General features: G+C 37.4%; 3 protein-coding genes across 3 annotated transcripts; all 3 read right to left on the bottom strand.

Annotated features, from left to right (window-relative positions):
• Window positions 1–3,568: 3,568 nt before the first annotated feature.
• Window positions 3,569–11,970, bottom strand: LOC146519890 (uncharacterized). The gene is made up of 10 exons (XM_085157566.1): window positions 11,947–11,970; window positions 9,552–9,608; window positions 9,213–9,458; window positions 8,964–9,129; window positions 8,674–8,876; window positions 4,817–4,942; window positions 4,515–4,685; window positions 4,047–4,151; window positions 3,876–3,971; window positions 3,569–3,772 (listed from the first exon to the last, which is right to left on the bottom strand). Exons 1-10 carry the CDS (start codon window positions 11,968–11,970, stop codon window positions 3,584–3,586), a joined length of 1,383 nt encoding a protein of 460 aa, XP_085013692.1. The 3' UTR covers window positions 3,569–3,583.
• LOC146519891 (myosin heavy chain, fast skeletal muscle-like) lies at window positions 5,330–6,389 on the bottom strand. Its single transcript, XM_085157357.1, has 4 exons — window positions 6,376–6,389; window positions 6,131–6,176; window positions 5,828–6,044; window positions 5,330–5,703 (listed from the first exon to the last, which is right to left on the bottom strand). The coding sequence occupies exons 3-4, from the start codon at window positions 6,023–6,025 to the stop codon at window positions 5,545–5,547; spliced, it is 357 nt and encodes a 118-aa protein (XP_085013483.1). The 5' UTR covers window positions 6,026–6,044; window positions 6,131–6,176; window positions 6,376–6,389; the 3' UTR covers window positions 5,330–5,544.
• A 4,016-nt stretch (window positions 11,971–15,986) lies between the features above and the next one.
• LOC146519889 (myosin heavy chain, fast skeletal muscle-like) lies at window positions 15,987–26,471 on the bottom strand. The gene is made up of 40 exons (XM_085157296.1): window positions 26,454–26,471; window positions 26,143–26,365; window positions 25,902–26,045; window positions 25,660–25,816; window positions 25,520–25,547; window positions 25,321–25,432; window positions 25,136–25,228; window positions 24,985–25,048; window positions 24,696–24,794; window positions 24,503–24,606; window positions 24,284–24,422; window positions 24,074–24,192; window positions 23,827–23,976; window positions 23,572–23,742; window positions 23,160–23,466; window positions 22,701–22,780; window positions 22,536–22,623; window positions 22,322–22,439; window positions 22,085–22,208; window positions 21,864–22,000; window positions 21,504–21,759; window positions 21,104–21,346; window positions 20,797–20,973; window positions 20,541–20,686; window positions 20,367–20,457; window positions 19,892–20,281; window positions 19,518–19,644; window positions 19,272–19,390; window positions 18,882–19,078; window positions 18,606–18,789; window positions 18,358–18,523; window positions 18,100–18,224; window positions 17,712–18,020; window positions 17,413–17,616; window positions 17,205–17,330; window positions 16,947–17,117; window positions 16,705–16,809; window positions 16,522–16,617; window positions 16,271–16,402; window positions 15,987–16,120 (listed from the first exon to the last, which is right to left on the bottom strand). The coding sequence occupies exons 2-40, from the start codon at window positions 26,344–26,346 to the stop codon at window positions 16,103–16,105; spliced, it is 5,820 nt and encodes a 1,939-aa protein (XP_085013422.1). The 5' UTR covers window positions 26,347–26,365; window positions 26,454–26,471; the 3' UTR covers window positions 15,987–16,102.
• Window positions 26,472–26,520: the final 49 nt, after the last annotated feature.

The following is a 26,520-nucleotide window of genomic DNA, read 5'->3' as shown; positions in this document are numbered from 1 at the left end:
GGATTCTTGCAATGGTTTTCAGCTTATACTAAGCTAATTGTCATTCCAGAACAGCAAGTGCCTCACTGTTACAAGTGCCGTTGAGTCCCCGTTAAGTCCTAACATATTCTTAAACACTGGCCTGACAGTGGTCGCTGTTGGGAAAGTTTTAATTACAGAACTTTATTATTTTCTGTTTACTTAGTTATTCTAAGATTGTAAATTGGAAAAAAAAAACAATAAACACTTCTTGGAAGCTTGCTAGGAAATTGTGAAATGCTAAAATTTGTTTCACTATATTAAATAATAAAATGATTAATCCACAGTGGTGTTAGTCAGACTCAAATCTTTTAGTCATTTTTTTTTAGCTTTTAACCAGCAAAGTATGTGTGAACAATTCTAATGCAATTATTAGCTATCACCTGAATAAAAAGCTCCCTTTCCAGCATCACTGCTCTTGGCTCTCAGTCTGTGAACCGGGTACTCAAAACTGGATCTTAGAAATGTCAGAGCATTCTCTGGCTTCCTTGAGCTCAACTGGGACTTTTCAGAGCCTGGACAAGTAAGCTGTTGGACATCTTGTGAAAGTTTTAAAGTTATACTCACTTGGTTACAGGAAAGTTAATGGTTCCCGCTTTGACAAATCCTATTTAAATTTGCATAACTAAATTTAAGTTTTGTTATACACATACAGCATAAATTTTGTAGTAGGTAAGCCCTTTCACTCTAAACGAACAATAAAAACATCCATAGTTTTTGGAGCTCCTTCTTGAGCTTCGGGTTCTTCTTCCTTCCCTCCAGAGGAGCTCTTGTTGTAAATGTTTAATTAGAAAACTGTATCTGATAGCTATCACAAATATATCATAACTATAGCCTGTAGTAGGGTAACATGAAAACTATAGGTGAAAACTGAAATCGTTCCAGGAAAAATAATTAAAAGAGAAGATTTGGAAAAAAAAAAGAAAGAAAATGTTTTTTTTTAATGTATTAATTTAAATTTTGTAAACTTTGATAAAGTCCCTTTTATATTTGGCATTAAATTGTTCCCCTCTCTCTTACAGTTTCCTGTGTGGTTTTACTGCAGTGACACACTGATATTTTTTATTTTGGATAATAGAAGAAAACTTTATGCCCCAGTAAAGGCTGAGTCTCTACAGTGATTCTGAAGCTATTTCTTTGCTCACACAAGTTGCATTACATTGATGAGTTAATGGCAAGATATCAGCATTAGCAAATAAGTCATTTGATGCTAGCTAAATGGGTAATTAGCCCAAAAGGCACACACACTATAGTGGGTGTATATAGTGGATTGCCATTAGTGTCTGTTTAAAATTACATTTGAACTTTTCTATTCTTTTTCTTTTGCATTTGGGGCTTGTTAGCTGTGTCTATGTATTGAATGTTTTGCACGAATTAGAATTTGGTTTCACAGAATAGGTAAAATTGTTAATGGCGAGCTTCTATTTTAAGTGAATTTATAACTGAATTAAGAAACATAGAGCCAAATTGCACTTAAACTGTTTATGGATCAGTAGAGTACACTTTTCAACAAACATAAGTGTCATTAAATTGTAACTTTACTCATAAATCAGGTTTTTGACTTGGAAATGGAATGGGACAAAGAACAACAGTACAGTACAAAGAACAAGATACAGTACTGTAGTTTGACGGCAAGATCCTGAAGCTTGGTCACATTCTTCTTCTCCTCCTCAGTCTATACAGATTACTAACTGTAATTAAAAGGGAACTGACTCAGCTCCACATCTCAGCTTAGTTTCAACTTCTAGTTCCCTCAGCTGTGAGATACAACACACACGAACAATGAAAAACACAAATTATTCCCAAACCCTACCATGCATTCATGTCCAGTTTATACAGATCATCATATCACACCTCAGGCTGACAAGTAAGCCATCAGCTTTTTCTTAGGGTTAAAAAAACTAAAGTTCTGAAAGTTTAGAAAAATATATTCACAATAAAATATTGTAAATAAAATAAAATACAACTTTTAACTGTTTTCTTTTTTTTAAATTTTATTTTAGTCTTATGCTATTGCTCTGACCGACTGCGAAGCACAACTGCATTGTATTATTATGTGCTATAGAAATTAATTTTGATTTGATTTGATTTGATTTGATTGGGGTTTATATCTAGATTATACTGTTTTTGTCTCTTGTCACTGGTTACCAGGTGGTTTCAGAATTTAACTGATTTTCCTGTTCAGATTTAAAACATTGCAACAACAGAGGGTTGGTTGAAATCGTTTGGTCCTCAATGGAACCTTGAAAGAGAGGATTTGAAATATACTAGTTGTACATTCATGTAAACTTTTCCTCCTCCTTCTTAACCAGCTATGTGCCTTTTCCATTGTGTGCCTTTGACATGTCAACTGAACGTTGGCTTTGCCACCCTTTCTCTTAATCACTTTATACTAGACATACAGCTCATCGGGATCAGTTATAAAGAAAGTTGTTTTGGCCTCAAATGCGGCATTCTGAGTCAGACCTCTCCTTTTCTGCTAGATGTGCACTGTAGTAAGAGCTAGTTACTAACTGCTCTTACTACTGTTTATTGTTTGTACACTAGACTTCTCCTTTTGTTGCCCAGTGGAAATAGATGGCCACTGAGCTTCATCACTGTGTCTAGCTCATATTTAGTGAAGCCTGACCAACACATATATAATATATGTGTATATGTATATATATCTGACTGCACTCCTTAAAACTGGAAAACAATTAAATAACACTGACAGGTTAAGGTGCTGACCATGAACAGTCCCTTAGTTATCAGCCCTATTCTCTTGCCATTTAGTCAATTCATAAAATGAAAAGCTGTTAAATGAACATAAATAACTTCCTTATACATACAATAAATTTGACCAGCTCTTAGCAAATGGTTTGTGTCTAAATATGTCACTTTTAATAAGACACCTAGCTCACTAAATCTATATAAAACCAAGACACTATCAGAAGTTTTACTGAGAATCTTTTAGTAACAGAAACTCGTTTAATTAACAAACATTAAATTCATTTTCAAATTCATTGATTTCTTTAATTTATGTATACTTATGTATTTATTATTTGATTTATCATGAAAAATACACTCTAAAAACCTTTGGTAAATCCACAGGTAAGTTTGGCCTTTTACATGTCTTTCACATAAAATACTGGTTGCAGCAGCTATTACTTCTTAGATATTTTCTGCATTATATGGCTATCTGTAGAGCTAATAAATATTCCTTCTGAATACTCCTTTTCAAAAGTGGCTACTAAGCAATTCAGTATGGCTTTTTATTTATTACTTTTAATAGCTCCCTCTTAATTGATTACATTTACATTCTAAACATTATTTTATGAAAGCAAAGAAACATTAAAATGAATGAGTCATTTTCAAAACATTTATTGATATTTTGCAGTATAAAATGCAGCCAACAGATGATTCATATTTTATGAAATCTGTTGAGCAGACTCACTCTGAAAAAACAAACAAACAGAAAAAAATAGTTATTTAAAGGTTTTAAGTTATTTGAATCCTCTGAAGACTTTTTCTGTTTTAACATATCTTGTTTTAATAATTTTTGCTTAAGCATTACAATGTGTCTTACTTAATGATGTGCACAATTGTTTTTGTTTTTTTTGGATATTTGGACAGAAGTTGCTACCTTTCCGACATCACGGCTCTTGGCTCTGAACTTGTTGACCTGGGACTCAGCAATGTCAGCACGCTCCTGAGCTTCCTCCAGCTCATGCTGGACCTTCCCGAGCCTGGACGTGTGAGTGTTTGCCTGCTCCTCCTGTAAAGGATTTACAAAAATACTGATTTAGTTATAGGGGAGTCAATGGGCGTGCTATGAACCAAGCTGAGGGAAATTTGTCATATAATTGTAGTTGACTCACAGCCTCCTCAGCCTGTTTCTTGTAAGCCTTGACTTTGAGCTGCAGCTTGTTGACCAGATCCTGAAGTCTTGTGATGTTCTTCTTGTCCTCCTCAGTCTAAACAATTTGGATTGTAAGTGAAAGGGAATGGGCACAAGAAATTAGATCATTTTTAGTTAGATAATTAATTACCTCGTATGTGAGCTCTTTCACTCTTCTCTCATATTTCTGGACTCCTTTAATGGCATCAGCTCCACGTCGCTGCTCAGCTTCAAGTTCAGCTTCCAGTTCACGCACCTGGAATTCGATAAAAGAATATAATATAATAAAAAAAAATTGCTACATTATTATTGCCATAGTAAAGCATAGAAATAAAAGTGTCTTAATTCTACCTCATAATCATCATCTTTATTTAAAAAGCACTTTAAAATAACCATAGTTGACGCAAAGTGCTGTACACCAAAACTAAATAATAAAGATACATATATAAATATATATAGATATAAATAAATAACAAATAAAAGAAAACAAGTAAATTAATTAAAGGATAATTAATTAAATTACAAGAAAAACTAAGTCTCAATGAGGGCAAAAGAACATGTCTACACAAAGGTAGACTTCCATTGTGAAAGTAGTTTTATTACTTTGTATAGTTTGTACCCTGGACTCCAGTTTCTGGAGCTGCTTCTTGCCATTCTTCATGGCGAGGTTCTCTGCCTCATCCAGACGGTGCTGCAGGTCCTTGACTGTGACCTCCAGGTTCTTCTTCATCCTCTCCAGGTGAGCACTGGTGTCCTGCTCCTTCTTCAGCTCCTCAGCCATCATGGCAGCCTGAAGTGATGAAGTATTTCCAAAATTTTAAATCTGTTCTACATTAAAATTGAACTTAACATGAACTGCAAAATAGAGATTTCAGAACCCTGTAATAGTAAAAGACAAAATAGAAGAAAAAAATATCTCACATCAGTGATAGCCTTTTTGGCCTTCTCCTCAGCATTTCTTGCTTCTTGAATTGCATCATCCACCTCACCCTGAACCTGGACTAGGTCAGCCTCCAGCTTCTTCTTGGTGTTCAAAAGACTGGTGTTCTGAATGAAACAAAAAAAATAAATAAATTTTGGTTTAAATATTGGATGCTATATCAAGAATCTACATATATAGAATATATCAGAATTGATACACTAATCATCATCATAATATCAACAACAGTATTTATGTTTTTTTATGGTTAGGCATTTATTTAATTATTAGTTTATTTATTAACCTGCAGTTTAATTCTGTATTATATTATGTTTTTGTTCCCTTATCCTTAAGTGTGTTAATTCTGGTTCAGACATGCAAATAATGTATAACGCAAATAATATTAATGTATATATGTATAAAGAATTTTTGTTATGTTATACTGAGTGATACAAACAAATAAATAATCAAACTTTAACAGTAACTACTACTTACCAGTGAGCATGAACTGATAGGCATTGTCAGAGATGGAGAAGATGTGGGGTGGAGCCTCAATCCTCTTCTTTCCTGTGTATGCCTCTACACATGTAGCATCATACACAGGAAGCCACTTGTAGGGATTGACGACGACGCAGAACAACCCAGAGTAGGTCTTTGTCATAGCAGTGAGCACAAGGGTTGCTTACATTTTTCATTGTTTGTTTACATTTTATTTCTTTTAGATAAACCTTCAAATAAAACTTGCGTAGATCATCCATGATGCAAAACGCTCTTTGAGGTTAAACAGCACAGATGGCTTGTTAAGGTGTGTCATCATTGCCATATCCTCCATCTTATTGAACTTTGGAGGGTTCCTAGAGTGGATGTGTTCCTCTTTCACAGTGACCGTCTGAATAGAAAGCAATTTTTAAATAATCAACAGGGTGTTTGTTGTGTAAAGATATAGCAGACAAATGTTTACATAGACAGGATGACAAATATATAGACGTAAAATGGAAAGAATTTTTACCTACCTTTCCTCCCTCTGTCTCAACAGTGGCTTTACCACCCTCCCTCTTGATAAGTTTACACTTGACATATAGCTCGTCAGTAACAAAGAAGGCCGTCTTTGCATCAAATGGGGTGTTTTGAGCCTCAATCCTCTCCTTTTCTGGCTTCTGGAGGTAAATGGCTGCCGGGCCATACTGCTCCATCTCCACGTCTGGGCTCATGGTGGCACTTTACTGGAGGCTGAAAATATGACATAAATTGAAACAATGTGACCATTTATGAGTTCTTGAAAATCATGAAAATGTCATTTACATCGAACCACTTACCTCACTGGATCCCAACTGAAAACTAATGGTATCTTGTGTAAAGATGCTGCAATGTAAAGAAATGCCAAAATGAAGTTGCTTTGCTCCTTTGTGTCTAATATTTCAGCCATCATATTTCAGTAAAAATATTTATTCATTCAGTTGACTGACCAAAGTGCTACTACACTCAAACAGCAGCAACATATTTAACAGGAATGTTTAAACCGTTAAAATACGGTAACCAGTGAATAATTGACCACACTCACCTGTGTCGCATGCCTGTCAGCTGGATTGGGTTTCCAGAGTTGCTGTTTATATATGCTCGAGTGTGTCTGCTCAGCACAGCTGTTACTTGATTTGGTAAAGTACAGTATGCTTGTCACTTTGTTACTTGACAGTTATCGACTCATTGCTGATACCATGAGTACTTATTAAAATACCTCTATGTTACTTTATGATTGACAGAATAGTTGTGATTTTTTTTTCTGTTAAACATGAGACAAAAAAAATGCCAAAAATATTTTTTAAACACAATTTTATAGTCAATTTTAACATCTATAATAAAGAAGATAAAATACTGTTGGATCTAAAAAACAAATATTAATTAAAAAATTTTCTTACATATTCTAATTAAGTATTGGTAAGTCAATCTGTAAATATTTCAGTGTTGATTTATTTTACATAGAACTGTATTCGACTATATTATACATTCAGATATATATTATTAATGCATTTTCTTATAATGTTATCTCACTTTTAAAACATCATTTTTAACTTATTTGTAAATACAGTATTTACTACTCTTATTATGTTCACAGTTTATTCAATACTACATAGCAAGAGTGCACAGCATGGTTTGTGAAGTGTCTGCTCCAATAAATCCAGAGAAATACTTGGGGATCAGATTTCAGTTGACACATTTTATGATAGGCAGTTGCATCAATTTAATTTTGATATGACAGCCAGGACCGAGTGCTAATGTTGGGGAAGCGTCAGAATGTCACTGGTGTATAGTTGCACAGTATACATGTCTCTGGTATCTGATACTAATTTCATGCTGCTGTACTTTCCATAAAAGTTGAAAGAGCAACACATGATTCCTGGAAATGTAATACAAGAAAAGTTGGCACCTCAGGTAAGACCTTAAATAACAGCTGCACAAATAAGATTTAAAATGAGTGTTTTTCACTGAGTGATTGAGTGATTGTTGAAAAATGACAATTTTGGTGCAAGAACATAGTGTTAGCTTCTATTTAAAATCTTTATATTCAACTTTTACTGAATGAGCAGAGATGAAAATGTATCTTGACGTTTGGAATAATTTCCAGTGTCCTCTCAGATTACGTGCTGAAACTGTTGACAGGAGTGGTTTATCATTTATCATCTTAACAGAGGATTACAAGTCATTGCTGTAGTCAAAAATAACAACAGCTAAGGGACAGAGTTAGGATACCACTCTTGCACTGAGAGGACATTTGTCCTACATATCCAGAGAAGCAGGTGAATTTTGTGTTCTTATATTATTTAATTTCCATAGTTTGATAGAAAATCTGTCAACTTATTTGTTTTGAATTCCCCTATGAAGTTTCAAAAAGAACAGTTCCCACAAAAGTAGGGCATTTTAGTCACAAAAACTGACTCTTGCTTGACATTTTCAGAAGTGAAAATCAAAATGAAACCTTGACTAAAGTTGAAAAATTAAAACTTTAATTCTCCAACTGTACAGAATTACAAAAGTTCAACAAATTTCTGATATCGCTTATTATTAGCTATTATTTTACATAATGTAAAGCATGCATGCAAGTCTTTTATGCTCTTCCTGTCTATTAAGTTTACTTTAAGGTGTGATTCATACAAGTATATAATATGTTGCCCTACACAGTTTGGACTGAGTTAAACAAATCATGGAATTACCCAATTTTTGGGTATTTTTGGTTGTTTACTTTTAAATGACATGTTTGGACTAATTCCTACTGGTCGCTCTATATCAATTTACTTCTCAGGCTTCAAATATATTCCTCCGGTATGCAGTGAAGGAAGAGGATAATTTCTTTCAATGCAAAGGATGTACATGGTCTGCAGCGGTTCTTAGGTAGGTGGTATATGTCAAAGTAAAATCCGCAGATGTTACATGGCATGCTCAAACTCTTAGCTTGTTGACCTGGGACTCAGCAATGTCATTGCACTCTTGAGCTTCTTCCAGCTCATGCTGAACCTTTCTCAGCCTGGGTAGGTAGATGTTGGCATGTTCCTCTTGTAGTTGATGGGAATTAAAATGAGGGCACCCTCATTTATATATTAGTTAATTTAACTTCAGTTTAATTTAATATTTACTTTTCATATTTCTGCATTCTCTCTCAGATATTTGCACAGAATAGTATACAGTAGCTTTGTTTTGAAGAGCACTGTAAAAATGATTTTAATATATCATTATAAGTGTTAAAAACAATCAAACCTGAGGGAAGCAGTCCGACACGGTCACTGGCACCAACCAACTCCTGTTCAGCAACTCCTAATCCTCTCTCTGTCTGCTCCAGAGCGGCTGTCGGCTCCTAAATTTCAGCCATCATGAGACCATTTCTGCGCTCCACCATGGTGACCTGCTTCTTCATGTCTTCCTGTCCTCTGAAAGCATCATCAATGTGCAGCTGGGAATCCTGATAAAGTATTTCAGACTTCTCAGTCTCAACAGTCTTCTTGGCCTTTTCCAGCTCATGGATGCTCTGTCCAGTCTCACCAATCTGCTCAGTCAGATCTGAGATCTTCTCTAAAGAGCAAACACAGCCAAGGGTTAGAGTACTTGGAGCTGACATATGCAAATGTTTTTGCTACAACAAAAGCAAGATAAGCATACGCTGCAAGTTCTTGTTCTCTCTCTTCATGGTCTCAAGATGATCCAGAGCCTCTTCATAGGAGTTCTTCATCTTGAACAACTCAGTGCTGAGAGAACGAGCCTCCTTTTGGGCTCCTTCCAGCTCTGCCTGGCTCTCCTCATACTTCTGCTTCCATTCTGCCAGGACCTATGTTAATATAGGTTAATTCGTTAGTTGTTATTATTGGTGTATGCCTATTCTGATGATATTGGTTATGTTTAAATCTTTACCTTATCAAAGTTCCTCTGCTTCTTGTCAAGGTTGGCAGCCAGGGCTTTAGCTCCCTTCACATCAATCATGAGGTCCTCCACCTCACCCTGCAGCCTCTGCTTGGTCTTCTCGAGTGAGGCACACTTGGAGTTCACAGCCTCGATGGATTCCTCAGCCTCCTGCAGGAGCTGGGCAATCTGCAACAGTGTCAGCCTGCTTCTTGCGGAGAGCAGTTTCTGGAACTCAGCCTCTCGCTTCGTGTTAAACTAAATCTGAGCAGCTGTTGCTCCACCAGCTTCATTGAGCCTCTTGCTGATCTCTTCAAGCTCCCTGGAGAGGTCGGCTCTCTGCTTCTCTACCTTAGCCTGAGCTGCCCTCTCAACCTCAATCTCCTCTTCCAGCTCTTCAATATGAGTCTAGTTTGAAGTTTTATATTAACAGAGTTTGTCAATGGGAACTTATATTGTAATTGTTTTTCATAAGAATGAATAATATTCATTATGAACGCTGTTCATTAGTTTTACCTTAAGTTACCTAAAGTATCTTGCTGAGAAGCTGGCTTAATTCCTTAAGCCAGCTTCTCCATCAAGTTTTTCCTTGATGGAGAAACTAATAGAGATTTTATAAGGTAAGTGTCTTCATAAATACTGAGTACATCAGTAATGTCTACAGTATACCCGGTGGTAAATTATAATAGTGCACTGCATGGTTTGTGAATTATTTATTCCAATCAATCTTGATATTAACTTGACAGTGATATTAAGTTGAAAGAGTTTATACTAAGCTCTTGTGTGTCCAAGTCATTTTGACATCACAGTACTGTCACGGCTGGGGCAGCAGTCATGTTGTGGAATGAAAAGGACCCAAAATGCAGGCAGCTGACTGATGAAGAGTGTGACGTTTATTTACAAGTGGCAGTGGCAGAAACAGACAACGAAGCATGAGAAATACTAACGGAAACCTAAACTAGGAAAAACTAAAGAGCAAACTTGAAATCCTCAGCAAACGGGTTGAAAGGCAGAGAGACGCAGACCAACGAATAGGACACCAAGAAACACAGAGAAACGCAGACGAGTAGACAACGAGCACAGACCGACACCCACCAAATATACATACACAAGGTAATCGAGGGGAGAACAGCTGATCCTAATACACACGCTGACTGGAGGACACAAGCTGAACACAATGACAACAGACACAGACCTTCAGAATAGAACAGGAAACACACAGACTGATTTACAACACAAACACGGGGACATGAACAGAGCACCGAGGACAGACACAGGTAGGGCCAGTGTTGGGGAGTAACGGAATACATGTACCGCCGTTACGTATTTAAAATACAAAATCTGAGTAACTGTATTCCGTTACAGTTACCGTTTAAAAAGGTGGTATTTAGAATACAGTTACTTTGTTGAAATAAATGGATTACACAGCGGTACTTCCCTGTTTCATATTGTGGCGGGTCAGGCCTGTTTGGGTTTTGTTTGACAGCTATGTTCTGTTGTTCCATGCGGCAGCGTTACGGTTGCCATGGTTACAGGGTGACGCTCTCTCTGCATGTTTCCTGGGTGAGAGAGCGCCTTTTTGTTGTTGTTGTGCTAAGCTAATAGGCAGAATGCTACAGGTATAGCTCTAAAGAATGTAGCATCATAGGCAGTGTAGTCGGGTGCTGCAGTGAGAATGAACTGCCATACCCGTTATGTGTCTGTGAGCGAGGGAGGGAGAAAAAGGAAAAGCACGAGCTGTCATCAAGCAAAAACGGGAGCTGGAAGCATGTAAATATAATAATAACCACTGCAGCAAAGAAGAGTGCCTGAGAGCCCAGTTGTAAGTAAGCTATTAAGACTCGACAGTACACCGTGTTTGTGTTTTCCTCCAAAAACAAGTTCCGTTGGAGCAGCCTTTCAACGCCTCTCTCTGTCTCTCTCTGTCAAGCAAAGTTGACCCAGACAACAAAGTAAAGCTAGTTTTCGGCTACGAGCCCGACACAGAACCCACCGTATTAGCCAGAGGTCCCTTTACTACGGTTCGGACCCGCGGACCTTCAGTAACAGTAATAAATCACAGCAATAGTACATTCACGTAGTTGTAAACAGCATGATAATATATTAAGTAATCCAAAGTATTCAGAATACATTACTCTCATTGAGTAACGTAACGGAATACGTTACAGAATACATTTTGGGGCATGTATTCTGTAATCTGTAATGGAATACATTTTAAAAGTAACCTTCCCAACACTGGGTAGGGCTGATAAAACACTAAACTTCAGGTTCAACCCTAAACTAATACAAAATCAGAATAAACACAAGGCACAAAATGAACTTCAAGGAAACACCACACGCTTGGTCAAAATGACCCGGGATCATGACAAGTACTGAGTTTTAAATTTGGAGAAGTCTTGAAATGCCACTGGTGTACTATTACAGGACATAAACACCTCAGCCATCTGAAATAAAATTCAGAGCAAGACTTTGTATTAATGCCAGACAAGTGTTATATATCTCTACTAGGAATAGAGTTTAAGAAGGACTGCCAGCTCAGATAATTCAATACTAGAAAATTGTTTGTTATAAAAAAATGTTAATGTTTTTCTGCAAGGAAAAAATAAACATACAGTTTTTAAATTTTAATTTTGATGTACCGAGTAAGTGATAAATGATGAATGGAAGGAAAAGTCTGGGATCATAGCCAGAATTACCTTTCATTGCCAAGTTTTGCACAGACCTGTCTTAATGTCTGCTGTCTTACCAGCAGGTCACGAGGTGCTACCATGGTCAAAAATAAATCCAGCAAAGAGAAGAAGATGTGACTTGTCTTTTGCATAAGAGAAGGATATATTTATAGGACAATATTCAGATATGTTGTTAAGACCATGTCCTAACCTGTAAGAGATTTGTCATCTTAAATAGTCAGTTTAATTTCCAAATGTATTTTCCTAAAAAAGCACATGTTTAAAAGTAAGTTGTTGACCTGTTAAGTAAGTTCATTGTAAAATGTTGAGTAAAATAACATATTGTGCATGTTCACTGTGATCCAAGAGTTGGCTAGAATAGCAAGAAAAATGCAGAGTAGACACAAAGACAACAAAACAACCAAAACAGGAAAATTACTTATTTCATCTGCTTCTTTTAGCTGTGGTATTTTAGAGGAACACATTACAGAAAATGCAGTCTAATGTTTTAGTGTCTTGCTAGGTGTACAGTAGCAAGTGTTTAACCTTACTGAATTTTTGAAATTCTACGATACTGTTACTGTAGTACTATTTTAATGAGCACAGATGAGTTACTTTGGCTTGCACTTCTGGAGAGACACAGTGACATTTCTCTAGAAAGATCTAGCCACTTAAGCTCCCTTAGGAAACACAGTATAAATGGCTACTCATTTGCTTCCATGCTCACAATTTACTTTTGACAATATACCATTTATTTTTCTTTAAAAAATTGCTGTATTTGCAAATCCAGACATTATGTGTCTCTGATACCTTCAACATTCACAAAGCCTTAAACTCTATGGAGAAAAAGTGAAGAGTGACATAAATGGGAGGTTATTGTCACCAAATACTCTGCCAAAATAAAAGGTCTGAGGACAAGTAATGACCTGTATGAGAATGACTATTGGTATTTTGGAGACGTACAACCACTCCCCACGTAACGTTAACCTGTATGCCATTTTAGATATATAACAATTTTGGTGAAAGTGTAGGATTGAGTGAATAATACCTTGGTCATACAACCCTAGAGGCTAGTGGTAACCACTTGTCACTTAACTAGTTGGTCTATTCCCCAACCAGCTGGCAAAAACCTTGTGTTTGCTTTGGCCACTAGCATATTTCTGCTGTAGTAATTTGAATCGAAGTGATGGATGTATCCAAAAACACTGTCTACTCTCTGAGCTGTACTGACACTGCCAAAAGTGTAACATAAACTAGAAATGGAGGCAGTTGGCTTCACAGTTATAGTGGCACTTTATGAAAAATTTTGGCTGAGGTGCAGCTTTTACTTTGAAGGCAAACCTTCTCCATTTCCAGTTTCCATCACACTCTTTCTAGTATTTCTACTTCTGGGCCAGTAGTTAGGAAGTATTCAAAGCATTTTTATCTGAAGAAGTACAGCTAACTGTGGCAATCTGCTAGCAACCAGTGCAATAACTAGGAGGTTTTTAGTACAGAATCTTCTTTGAATCCAATTTCACCTAGTTAAGCCAACAACCTCATAAAGTGGCTAGAGAAGAAATAATTTATGAACCTTTTTAAAATAAATAAATAAATTTTAGATAAATGTGCGATTGAGCAAAGTGTGTGTCATGTCATGTGAGAAACCTCTGTAAATGTTAGACATAATTTAATGAAAGCTGTTGTTGAGTGCAAAGTAAGAGACAGGTATTTTCAGAAGCTTGGTAGATCAGCAGGTTGGCACGCTAGTAAAAGAGCACACCATATAGCTAAGGATAGAGCAACAAGTGACGCACTGCAGTTTTATACTACAGGCAAGTGTAAATGGGAACAAGGCAAGCAAGCAGAGCCACGGCTAGCCTTGCCCACTTCTTGGAGGAAGTAAGTAAAATTAGTATTACTTATCTACACACATGTTAGAAGGACAGACAGGCAGAGCAAGAAGAGGAGTGAAAAGGAGAAGGCAGGTTAATGCCTGAGAGGACAAGAGGAACCATGACATGGATTCACTTAACTCAAACTAAAATCATTAATTAATTGACCAAAAATATTAATAATGAACTTCTGCATAAGGAGAATCTGTATTCACTCATCTAATTGTGTTCCAGAATGCTTGTTTTTTTTTTTTGTCAGTCACTTCCCACAATGTCAAACTCAATTCTCTCATCCTCACTCAATGTTTCAGTCATTTTCACGTTCAGTGAGCCAGGTAACCTCTATTCCCTGTAGTTTAAATGTCAGTGCTTTTCTATAATTATGCCTTTGAGACATTCTTATTTACAAAATCCAATGCTGCCCATTGTATCATTATGGGGGGAAACCCTGTTGTACATCCCACCATTGCTAGGACACTATTCTGTTATGTTGCTGAAGTGAAGTTTCATCTCCAAACAGTTTATTAAAGTTTATGGATTTGGTTTGTTGTAAAACTGTGTGTTTCAATAAAATATGCTGTTCTTTCTCTTTCTCCACTGTAATAACCTAGAGTAATATTAAAAATGCATGTTAGTTGCATCCAATCTTCATGAGCATTTTTATTGAATATATCTACAGACTTTGGTCTAACTTGACAAGGTGTCTTGTCAAGTTAGACTAGTTTCCCTAAATTAAAATTTAATCATCAATTAAATATTCTGTAACTATTTTATTTTCAGTTAGTAGTGTTAATTGATTTTTTTCTACTATAAAATGACACAAAACTGCTTATCCCTTTAATGTTGAGTTTGTGGAGGGCTATTTTAATTTACTTTGACACTATTAATAAGAACAAAAAAAAAATTAATTATACCTGAGTTTTGGTTTTTAAATATTTAAGCAGAGACTGTACAGTTATAATGTATGTGATATGCTATAACGTGTTGAATGAAATAAACCAAAACTAAATATGTTAACATATGATCATTCACAAAGGTTTAGATTTCCTTTCTCCCTTCTATGTGTGGTTAAAGGTAAAAAATTATTTTTATAACATAATCAGCCTATGCACGTATATATGCATGCGTCACCTTTTAAATATATATATAATCAGCTTTAAATCTCTTTACATGTAACATGAGATTTGCTGTGGAGGAGATATCAGATTTTGTGAAGGCAGCATTGGATTATTTGATGACTCGTCACATTATCAGTTTGGGTAAGCTATATAGTAAGATCAAAAATAGAAAGGAACCAACAACTGTGGCTTTATGTGCCAGCAAGCATCAACAGACAGGCATCTGGAGTACAAATAAGGTTGTCAGTGTGCATGTGCAATTTTAATGGGAAGCAGAATATACTGAGTTTATCTCTATATCCTACAAGTACTAGTAACTTTAATTTAAAGACTTCAGATAGTACACTATTGTACAGCTTTTAATGTAACAGCTTTTAAAAGCCCCAGAAATAAAAAAAAAAGTATTGTATAACATGTAATTTATTCTTTAAACATGAACAGTTTTGTTTTTCTCCATGATCAGTATAACATGATGTCTGTGTTTATAAACCCGTTAAAAGCATTCATTAATGCTGACAGCATTAAAAAGTCCAAATCAGGCATCTTTAGATTTATTTATTTGTGAACTATGTTTTATTGAATTTGTGCTAATATTTAGCTTACAGGGAGAGCTTTTAACTAATTAAAGACTGTAAATGGTGCACTGTTGTAGGGACACATATTTAATGTAACTGATACAACGTGATTTATGGTGATAGATTTAAAACTCTATCCAGAAATTTATAATTTATAAAGTGTCATATTATCTAGTGTGTATAGATGAATATAAACTAATTTAAACCGTGTAGGCCAACAGCTCTGTTCTTCTTAAATATATGATACTGAAAGTATTTCTTTAATATTTAATTATTATCTTATTTGTTTAAATGATATGACAGTGGGAATTAATTGTCATTCTAGATGGAAATTTTGCTTATTATAGAGCATTTATGTTTAAATAATCTTAGGTTAAGCTAACCCTGCTAGCACTGATACTGAAAGCTAGTATGGATGCTAAGCAGAGGTGCTGTCCTCATTTGCTAAATGTCCTGTAAGTATAAATGATGATTCTTCTGAAGAAACTACAGTGTTGAATATTATATTTTCCAATGTGACTTTTGTAAAATAAAGAAAAGATTATACTGATTAAATGTAATGAAGTCACAGGAAAGAGTTTATTGAATTAATACATTGCAAACAGACAATTTAGCAGCTGTTTCATATTTTATGAACGCTGACAAAAGGTTCCAAATAGATGTCTCTTACTCAGCACTTTCACCCTAGAAAAAAAATCATAAAAAAATCCAATTATTCAACACATATTAAGATTTTAGACTAGACCTAATTTAGACCAAATTAATAATAATAATATAATATAAAAGATAATCTATCTAAAGACAACTAATTTAAAATGGGATCAGATGAATTACCTTTCCAACATCACGGCTCTTGGCTCTCAGTTTGTTGACCTGAGATTCAGCAATGTCAGCACGCTCCTGAGCTTCCTCCATCTCATGTTGGACCTTTCTCAGTCTGGACATGTGGGTGTTGGCCTGTTCCTCCTGTACAGTATAACAATATCTTGGATTGTTAAAAAACATATCTGATCATTCATGAGAGCTATATTTACATGATTAACCATCTTTCATGATTTTCAATGATCACAAAACATTTTACTCACAGCCTCCTCAGCCTGTCTCTTGTAAGCCTTGACCTTGAGCTGAAGCTTGTCCACCAGATCCTGAAGTCTGACCAAATTCTTCTTGTCCTCCTCAGTCTGCATAGATAGCAAACTGTTATTTAGAGCTGGAGAAGAAACAATTTAGGAAATTATGAATTTCTAGATAAATGTGTAATTAATCACCTGGTAGGTGAGCTCCTTCACTCTCCTCTCATATTTGCGGACTCCTTTAACAGCATCAGCTCCACGTCTCTGCTCAGCTTCAACTTCAGTTTCCAGTTCACGCACCTTTAATGCCATGATAAATAATCAGCTTTTAATAAATGTTAGAGTACAGAGAAAAAAGGGTAGAGTTCAACTGATGGAATCAATGTGTGTTTTTTTAATACTTGAATAATAACTCACGAATATATAGAGCAACATACCCTGGACTCCAGTTTCTGGAGCTGCTTCTTGCCACCCTTCATGGCGAGGTTCTCTGCCTCATCCAGACGGTGCTGCAGGTCCTTGACTGTGACCTCCAGGTTCTTCTTCATCCTCTCCAGGTGAGCACTGGTGTCCTGCTCCTTCTTCAGCTCCTCAGCCATCATGGCAGCCTGAAATTATGGGTGGTGTTGGGATTACTGATCAAGCATGAACAATAATTTTGAAAAGAAAAGAAGGCTTGTAAAGTACTAACTTACATCAGTGATAGCCTTTTTGGCCTTCTCCTCAGCATTTCTTGCTTCTTGAACAGCATCATCCACCTCACCCTGAACCTGGACAAGGTCAGCCTCCAGCTTCTTCTTGGTGTTCAAAAGACTGGTGTTCTGAATGAAAGAGAAACAGTTTTAATGATGTGATTCTCACTCTCTTATATCTCAAAGTTCTTGTAAAGTAATGAATAACAACCTGAGAGTGAAGCAGTCCGACACGCTCGCTAGCATCAACCAACTCCTGCTCAGCTACTTTGCGTCCTCTCTCTGTCTGCTCCAGAGCGGCTCTCAGCTCCTCGATCTCAGCTACCATCAGACCATTTCTGCGCTCCACCATGGCAACCTGCTCCTTCATGTCTTCCTGTCCTCTGACTGCGTCATCCAGGTGCAGTTGGGCATCCTGATAACAAGCAAGCAACCATTCAAACAAAAAAACCCAAATGCAATTTACTGTGTCTTACTTGTTAATTGAGAGAAAATCATCTACCAACTCACCTTGAGCTGTCCTTGGACATTCCTCAGTTGTTTCTGGGCCTCAGCAGCCTGTCTGTTGGCATGGCTCAGCTGAATCTCCATCTCATTCAGGTCTCCCTCCATCTTCTTCTTGACTCTCAGGGCATCATTCCTGCTCCTGACCTCAGCATCAAGAGTGCTCTGCATGGAGTCAATCACCCTCTGGCTGTTCCTTTTGATCTGCTCCATCTCCTCGTCCTTCTCTGCCAGCTTCCTGTCAATCTCACTTTTGACTTGGTTGAGCTCAAGCTGAACACGAAGAATCTTGGATTCTTCGTGTTCCAGAGTGCCCTGCGAGATAAGTCAGATAAGTAACAAGTACCAAGTAGAATAATCAAAATAAATAATATTGGGATAAAAAATATTAAACCTCTGCTTCTTCAAGAGCAGTCTGAATTTCAGCCTTTTCACTTTCTACAGTCTTCTTGGCCTTTTCCAGCTCATGGATGGTCTTTCCAGTCTCACCAATCTGCTCAGTCAGATCTGAGATCTCCTCTACAGAGCAAACATAGCCAAGAGTTTTAGTACTTGGAGCTGATATATGCAGATGTTTTTGCCACAACATAACATATAAATGAATATAAACATTAGAATCATATCCATATGATCTATAGCAAGATAAGCATACGCTGCAGGTTCTTGTTCTCTCTCTTCATGGTCTCAAGATGATCCAGAGCCTCTTCATATGAGTTCTTCATCTTGAACAACTCAGTGCTGAGAGAACGAGCCTCCTTTTGGGCTCCTTCCAGCTCTGCCTGGCTCTCCTCATACTTCTGCTTCCATTCTGCCAGGACCTATGTTAATATAGGTTAATTAGTTGGTTGTTATTATACGTGTATGTTTATTTTGATGATATTGGTTATGTTTAAACTTTACTTTATCAAAGTTCCTCTGCTTCTTGTCAAGGTTGGCAGCCAGAGCATTAGCTCTCTCCACATCAATCATGAGGTCCTCCACCTCACTCTGCAGCCTCTGCTTGGTCTTCTCCAGTGAGGCACACTTGGAGTTTACAGCCTCAATGGATTCCTCAGCCTCCTGCAGGCGCTGGGCAAGCTTTTTCCTATCGTTTAAATAATTTTGTTTTGATTATGTCTGAATTGGTTGGTTTTAAGTCTGAAAACTAATTTAAACAATGAAAGTATGGTGACTTACTTGGCCTCCTCCAGCTCCTCGGTGCGCTGGATGGCATCAGTCTCATATTTGGATCGCCACTGAGCCACCTCACTGTTAGCCTTGGACATTCCTCGCTGCAGCTCAGCCTTGGCCTCCTGCTCCTCCTCAAACTGCTCTCTGAGCAGATCACAGTCATGACGTGCTGACTGAACAGCATGAGCCAGAGCGTTCTTGGCCTTTTGAACACAATCAATGTCAGATGGACATTTTTTTAATTAAAATCAATTTTAAAGTCTAATGCTGAGAGGATGAGATAAATAAATGGTAACAACTAGGAACCAAATTAGAGGGCAGTCGAACTGATTTAAAACTTATGTGTTTAAATTAGTAAGTGCTATGATATAAAAGTAGACAGAAAACAGTTCAGACCTTCACTTCCTCCTCAACGTGTCTCTTAAGTTCCTCAATCTGCTGAGTGAAGGCCTGCTTGCCCCTTGTGAGCTGAGAAACAAGAGCTTCTTTCTCCTCAAGCTGCCGAGAATACTCACCTGAAATTAACACACATAAATTAAGCCTAGTTTGTTTAATTTTATCCACTGATTGATGGTAGTTTTAGGTCAACTCAATGTGAATAATTTCCAGAGACAAACTGTTTTTTTGTTATACATCACTTACCATTCTCTGTTTGAAGTCTCGCCTTCTGGGCATTAATGTCATTCAGCTGACGAACATTTTCATCATTTTTGGCTTTGAGTTCACTTAGTTGATCCTCAAGAGTCCTGCACATTTTCTCCAAGTTGCCCTGTCAAAACGGTTAACATTTTAAAGACTGATTGCAATCAGTTATAGAGATTCAAATTTTTACATTTTTAAAATCTCATGTTATCTTACCTTATGTTATGTTGTGTTTATGTTAATCTTTTCTTATTTCAACAGTCATTCATACACAGGAGTGTTAGTAATAATAACATTATTACATCTATGAATATCTGCTTTTAAAGGTCTTGAAATGTGAAAAAAAAATTGTTCTCTATAAACAATGTCTGCACCTTTGCTTTAGCAACAGCCTCCATGTTGCTGGAGAGGTCATCAATCTCCATCTTGTACTCGCTCTTCTCTTTCTCCAGCTTCTGTTTGACACGCTGGAGGTTGTCGATCTGCTCTCCGAGCTCTGCAACAGTGTCAGCCTGCTTCTTACGGAGAGCTGCTGCAGTAGCTTCATGCTGCAGAGTTGATTCCTCAAGATCACGACGCAGTTTCTGGAACTCAGCCTCTCGCTTCTTGTTCATCTCAATCTGAGCAGCTGTTGCTCCACCAGCTTCCTCGAGCCTCTCACTGATCTCTTCAAGCTCCCTGGAGAGGTCGGCTCTCTGCTTCTCTACCTTAGCCCGAGCTGCCCTCTCAGCCTCAATCTCCTCTTCCAGCTCTTCAATACGAGCCTTTAGGGTAATAGCACCACAAAGACTTACTGAGTTGACATGTTTTAGTTTCACTGAACATAATATTTACCTAAAATAATGGTACCTGGAGTTCTTTGATCTTCTTCTGAAGCTGAGCACCAAGAGACTGCTCATCCTCAATCTTGCTGAGAAGTTGGCTGATTTCAAAGTCTTTCCTTGATGGAGAAACCAAGAGATTTTAATTGTCACAGTCTGTATGATTGTCTGAAAATGTCATTAACAGCAAACAAAATCCTACTTCTTGATTTTTTCATCAGACTGCTGCTTGTCATTCTCCAGATCCATTATGGATTCCTGGGCCAGTTTCAGATCTCCCTCCAGCTTCCTCTTGGCTCTCTCAAGGTCCATGCGGAGCTTCTTCTCTTGCTCCAGTGAACCCTCAAGCTATAAAATCATGTCAGTTGATTCAAGTGGTTTGAAAGACAATGATTTAGTACTAAAATTCTTTCCATAAAAAACAAAAAACAAACACATCATTATTATAGTTTTCTTACATCATCAACTTGTTGTTCCAGCTTTGTCTTGGACTTGGTCAGAGTGTTGACTTTGTCTTCCTCTGCCTGGAGATCATCCAGTGTTTGCTGATGGGCCTCTTGTAAGGCTTTCTTCTCTTTAGTTAACTTGGCAATTGACTCATCTTGAGATGTCATCTCCTCTGTCAGGTTTTTCACCTGAAATAAATAATAAATTTGAATTCCCCATCAAAGTTAAAAAATTAAAATAGCAAAATAAGACATTACAGCATATAAACATATTATGCTTTTTTATTTTAGTGAACACTACAATCAGTACGAACTGAACCTTGTTTTCTGTGGCATGTTTCTCCTTCTCCACTTTGGCCAAGGTGAGCTCCAAGTCATCAATGTCCTTCTTCAGCTCAGAGCATTCATCCTCCAGCTTCCTCTTCTTAGCAGTCAGCTCAGCATTGATTTCCTCTTCATCCTCCAGTCTCTCACTTGTCTCTTTGAGTTTGGCCTCGAGCTGGATTTTGCTCTTAATGAGCCCCTCACACCTTTCTTCAGCATCAGAAAGATTGTCAACTTCCTACAGTACACATTGAACACATAATAATATCATTCATGGTCAGTGTACCATGTATCATGTATATTGTGATTTGCTGTTTTGTAAAACTGCATTTCACTTATGGCACATGTATAGATGTCACATTACTGCACTTGTTTGTTTGTTTTTTATTACTTACTGCAGCCACTTGAAGTTGCAGGTCATTCTTCTCCTGCAGCAGGCTGACCATCTTCTCTTCCAGTTCCTTCTTCTTGGCCAGAGCAGCAGCCAGGTCTGTCTGCATCTTCTCATAGTTCTCCTTCATGTTCTGCAACTCCTTCTCAGTCTCAGCACTCTTCAGAAGAGGCTTGATCTTGAAGTACAGTTTCAGCCATGGCCAGTTCTTCACATTCATGAAAGAACGGATGTTGTACTGGATGGAGAAGATAGCATCTCTACAAAACCAAACATGAGAGTGTTACTTTTAGTGTCGTAGGATCTTAATATGAGAAAGGAAATAAAAAAGAGAATACAATAGAGTTTAGTATGATAATGTTACCTCCTCTCCATCATCTTCACAAACTCTTTCCTCATGACGTATCCTCTGCAGAGAGCCTGAGTCATGGTCACCAGCTCAGCCAGTTTCTCATCTCTCATCTCTTCAAGAGTGCCCAGCAGACCAGCTTTGAAGAACACCTATTTAATCATTGAAAGCATAAGTACAAGTACAGATGGACAGTGTTTTTTTTTTTTTATGTCTATTAATATAACAAAGTGTACCTTTGTGTGCCCAAACTTGTACTGTGTGTGATCCACATCAATGGAGCCAAGCAGCTTCTCTGAAGCTTTCTTGTTGTCAATGAACTGTCCCTCAGGGATGACGCTGGCATTCAACACTTTGTATCTTTAAGAGAAAATCATGTTGTTACTTAGATTTTTCTTTCATTATATTCAAGTTTCCCCTTTACAACAACAATGAAACCATTTTTCCTTTCCAATATTGTAATGTGCTGTCACCTCTGCTTGAAGTCACCATAGAGGATTCTGCTGGGGAAACCCTTCCTGCAGATTCTGATGCCCTCCAGTACACCATTACACCTCAGCTGGTGGATGACCAGGGAGTTCTCCATAAGACCTGAGAGTCAGAAATTGATTTTTTCCCCAAAACTTTTTCTTAATATTACAATACTACAATGTTTTGTGCATTTAATAGTACTGTGGGCTTTTTTACCTGGGGTCTTTGTCTCATTGGGAATCAAGCAACGGACAAAGTGAGGATGAGTGCTTCTTAAGTTGGTCATCAGCTTGGCCAGATTCTCCTGTAGATCAGCATCATTAGGCTAAAATATTTATATAAAAGCTTTTAAACTTCTTAATAATATAAATCTATACGTACTCTGAAAAGCGCAGAGACAGTCTGGAAGGAACCACCCTTCTTCTTACCACCCTTCTTGCCACCACCACCACCAGCAGCCTCTGTTTTCATAAACATTGAATTTAAAAAGTGGGAATGGAGAAATGTTTAAAAGTGTAGTCTTTTAATAACTAAATGTAGTCCCCAGAACAGTAATTTATTCATATTAATTTTATGTGAATGAGTTTCATATTTCTGAGTATAAAAAATGTCCATCATCTAGAATTTCAATGTACATTTATTGATTACTACCCTTAAAGCTAATAATACAAATTTACCAATTGTATTGATTTTGCTCCCTTTCTGGTAGGTATAATTTGAAATTTCTATTATAATTGTATATTCAAAACTTTACGTATTACATATTCACATTATTCAAATATGCATGCATCTATACTGGATACTTGTTTTGTGATTACTCAGATCATCTTTGTTTCTTACCCTCTGCTGAGGCATGGGCTGCGTACAGGAAGCACAGCAGTTTGTTTGAAGACTTCTGGTAGAGCTGCACAACTGAGTCATTCAGTGGGTCCTTGTTCTTATCCAGCCAGCCAGTGATATTGTAGTCCACTGTACCAGCATAGTGAACCAGGGAGAAGTGTGCCTCAGCCTTGCCCTTTGCAGGCTTTGGTTTCTCAAATGCTTTGGTCTTGCCAAGATGCTGATCGTGCAGCTTGTTCTTAAACGTTGTGTCAGAGGCCTTGGGGAACATGCACTCCTCTTCAAGGATGGAGAAGATGCCCATTGGCTGAGAAAATGTTACCATATCAAATTTATCATATTAAAATTTGTGAATTTCAACAGAGATAACATATGCACCCACATGTACATTTCTTCCAGAGCAGCTGTTTACCTTCTCAATAAGCTCAATGCAGGCAGCCAAGTCCATACCAAAGTCAATGAACTCCCAATGAATGCCTTCTTTCTTGTACTCCTCTTGCTCCAGGACAAACATGTGATGGTTGAAAAACTGTTGCAGTTTCTCATTGGTGAAGTTGATGCAGAGTTGCTCTAAGCTGTTGAACTGTAATAGTACAAACATGTCTAACTTCATGGCAATAAAGTCTTTAAAGTTTAAGAAATGTGGTGAAATGTTTCAAGTGCTCACATCAAAGATCTCAAACCCAGCGATATCCAGCACTCCAATGAAGAACTGTCTGGGCTGCTTTGTGTCCAGCATCTCATTGATACGGATAACCATCCACAAGAACATTTTCTCATAGATAGATTTGCACAGAGCCGAAACAGCATTGTTGACCTGGCGAACAAGAATTTATAATGATACAAAACCATATGAATGCAGCTATAATGTTTATAATTATAATATGATATTATGAGGCCTTTTCATTAATTACCTGTGGGACGGTCTGACCTTTGGTCACCATCTCATTGCCAACCTTGACTCTTGGGTAGCACAAAGCTTTTAGCATATCAGCCGAGTTCAGACCCAATAGGTACGCAATCTTGTCAGCCACTGTTGGATTAGAGTATAATACCTAATTAATATGCAGTATTTCAAGTATAGAAAACTTTCACAATAAAAATTATATTATTTTCTCAATTACCCTCAGTGCCATCTGGCTCAGCCTGCTCTTCACGCTGCTTTTGCTTAAATTTCATGTTGCCATGATGCATCACAGCACCAGTCAGCTTGTAGATGCTTAACTTCTCATCAGCACTAAAGCCCAAGATGTCAATAGCAGTCTAAAACACACAAGGACAAAATTAACAATTACTTCTTAAAAGAAAAAATAATCCAAATCCAAAGCCAAATGTGATTTTACATCGGTTGCAATGAACTCCTCCACATCATTGATGCTCTTGACAGTGATTTCACCCTGACTGATCATTGGATAGTCATAAGGGTTAGTTGTGATCAGAAGAGCCTCTGAAAGGAGAAATTAAATTTGTGAGGTTTTGTTGAGATCTGGTATTTAATGCATTGAAAATTTAAATTTTTCTGTCCTATCAACATACCCAGGAGCTCAGGCTTGTGGCCTGTCATCAGCTGATAGAAGATATGGTAGCTCCTCTCAGCAGACAACTGGAAGGTGACACGGGACTTCTCCAGCAGATCTAAGAAGAACAAAGTCATTTAGATACTGTAGACATTTGACATCACAGACAAACACATTAAGCTCAAGCCTCAAGCCTTCTAGATATATTAGTCTGATTCTCACTCCCCAGTGTTTGAATAAATTTAAGTGACTAATTAAATATAATTTCTATCACAGATACCATAATCTGCACTGTGGTTCAAACTTACATGTTTCAATATCAGCTGAAGACAGCTTGCCAGTTGTGCCAAAGTGAATCCTGATGAATTTACCCTACACGGGTAGATCTTTATTAATATTACCTTTCATGAGAGCAAGTAGTAAAAAGCTCATTTACATTAACTCGTTTGAATCACTTACAAAACGAGAGGAGTTGTCATTCCTCACAGTCTTGGCATTACCGTAGGCCTCCAACAGAGGGTTGGCAGCAACAATCTGATCCTCAAGAGAGCCCTGCAAGAATATATTGTGTTTATGTGAGGTGATCTTCCCAAATCGATTTTCTTTTTTGTCACAAAGACTTTGATGCAGAATAAAGAATCTACCTGCATTTTGCCAGGTGTTGGCTCAGCCTTCTTACCACCAAGAGCTGCAATTGTTGCAAAGTACTGGATGACACGTTTGGTGTTGACAGTCTTTCCTGCACCAGATTCTCCACTGGGGTTTATGGGACACATTGTTAAATTTAAGCTTCAGTAACTTAAAGTTTTTATAGATTTTGCAAACAGTTTGTATTATACTCACGTAATCAGGACAGACTGGTTCTCACGATCTAAAAGAAAGACACACAGCACAGAGTTCTGATGTATCATCGATTCATCATCAACGATTAAATGCCAGTCTTTAATTTGCATTTAAAAGTTTTAATAGTGAATTGATCTTACCAGTGAGCATGAACTGATAGGCATTGTCAGAGATGGAGAAGATGTGGGGTGGAGCCTCAATCCTCTTCTTTCCTCTGTATGCTCCTACACATGTAGCATCATATACAGGAAGCCACTTGTAGGGATTGACGACAACGCAGAATAACCCAGAGTAGGTCTGTATCATAGACAATAAATATCATTTAAACATTTACAGATCAGCATGATATTTTCGTTTCACACACAGCAAAGTGAAAACTTACGTAGATCATCCATGATGCATAACGCTCTTTGAGGTTATACAACACAGATGGCTCATTAAGGTGGGTCATCATGGCCATGTCCTCCATCTTATCAAACTTTGGAGGGTTTCTAGGGTGGATTTCATCCTCCTTTACAGTGACCGTCTGAATAGATTTTAATGATCCATCAGACAACATCATCTTTCACAGTTCGGCACTATATATTTAACAAACAGATGAAGTACATAGATTATTCATCTACCTTTCCTCCGTCTGTCTCAACAGTGGCTTTACCACCCTCCTTCTTGACGAGTTTGCCCTTGACATACATCTCACCAGGATCAGTTACAAAGAAGGCCGTCTTGGCATCAAATGGAGCAGTCTGGGCCTCAATCCTCTCCTTTTCTGGCTTCCGGAGGTAAATGGCTGCTGGGCCGTACTGCTCCATCTCCGCGTCTGTGCTCATGGTGGCACTTTAATCAAGACTGAAAATATGACCAAGTGAAACATAAATCATATGTTTAGTGCACAACCCATAATTAATTTCCATTGTTTTAGATTTATGGAATTTACCTCAGGTGATGCAAATAGAAACTCCTTAATACTCTGTGTACATCAAGGTGCTATAAAATATGGTAAA

This window comes from Neolamprologus multifasciatus, chromosome 4, assembly GCF_963576455.1.
Source record: "Neolamprologus multifasciatus chromosome 4, fNeoMul1.2, whole genome shotgun sequence".
In the NCBI taxonomy this organism is placed as follows: domain Eukaryota; kingdom Metazoa; phylum Chordata; class Actinopteri; order Cichliformes; family Cichlidae; genus Neolamprologus; species Neolamprologus multifasciatus.
The sequence above is the reverse complement of the archived record's forward strand: the minus strand, read 5'-3'. Positions and strand labels throughout refer to the sequence as shown.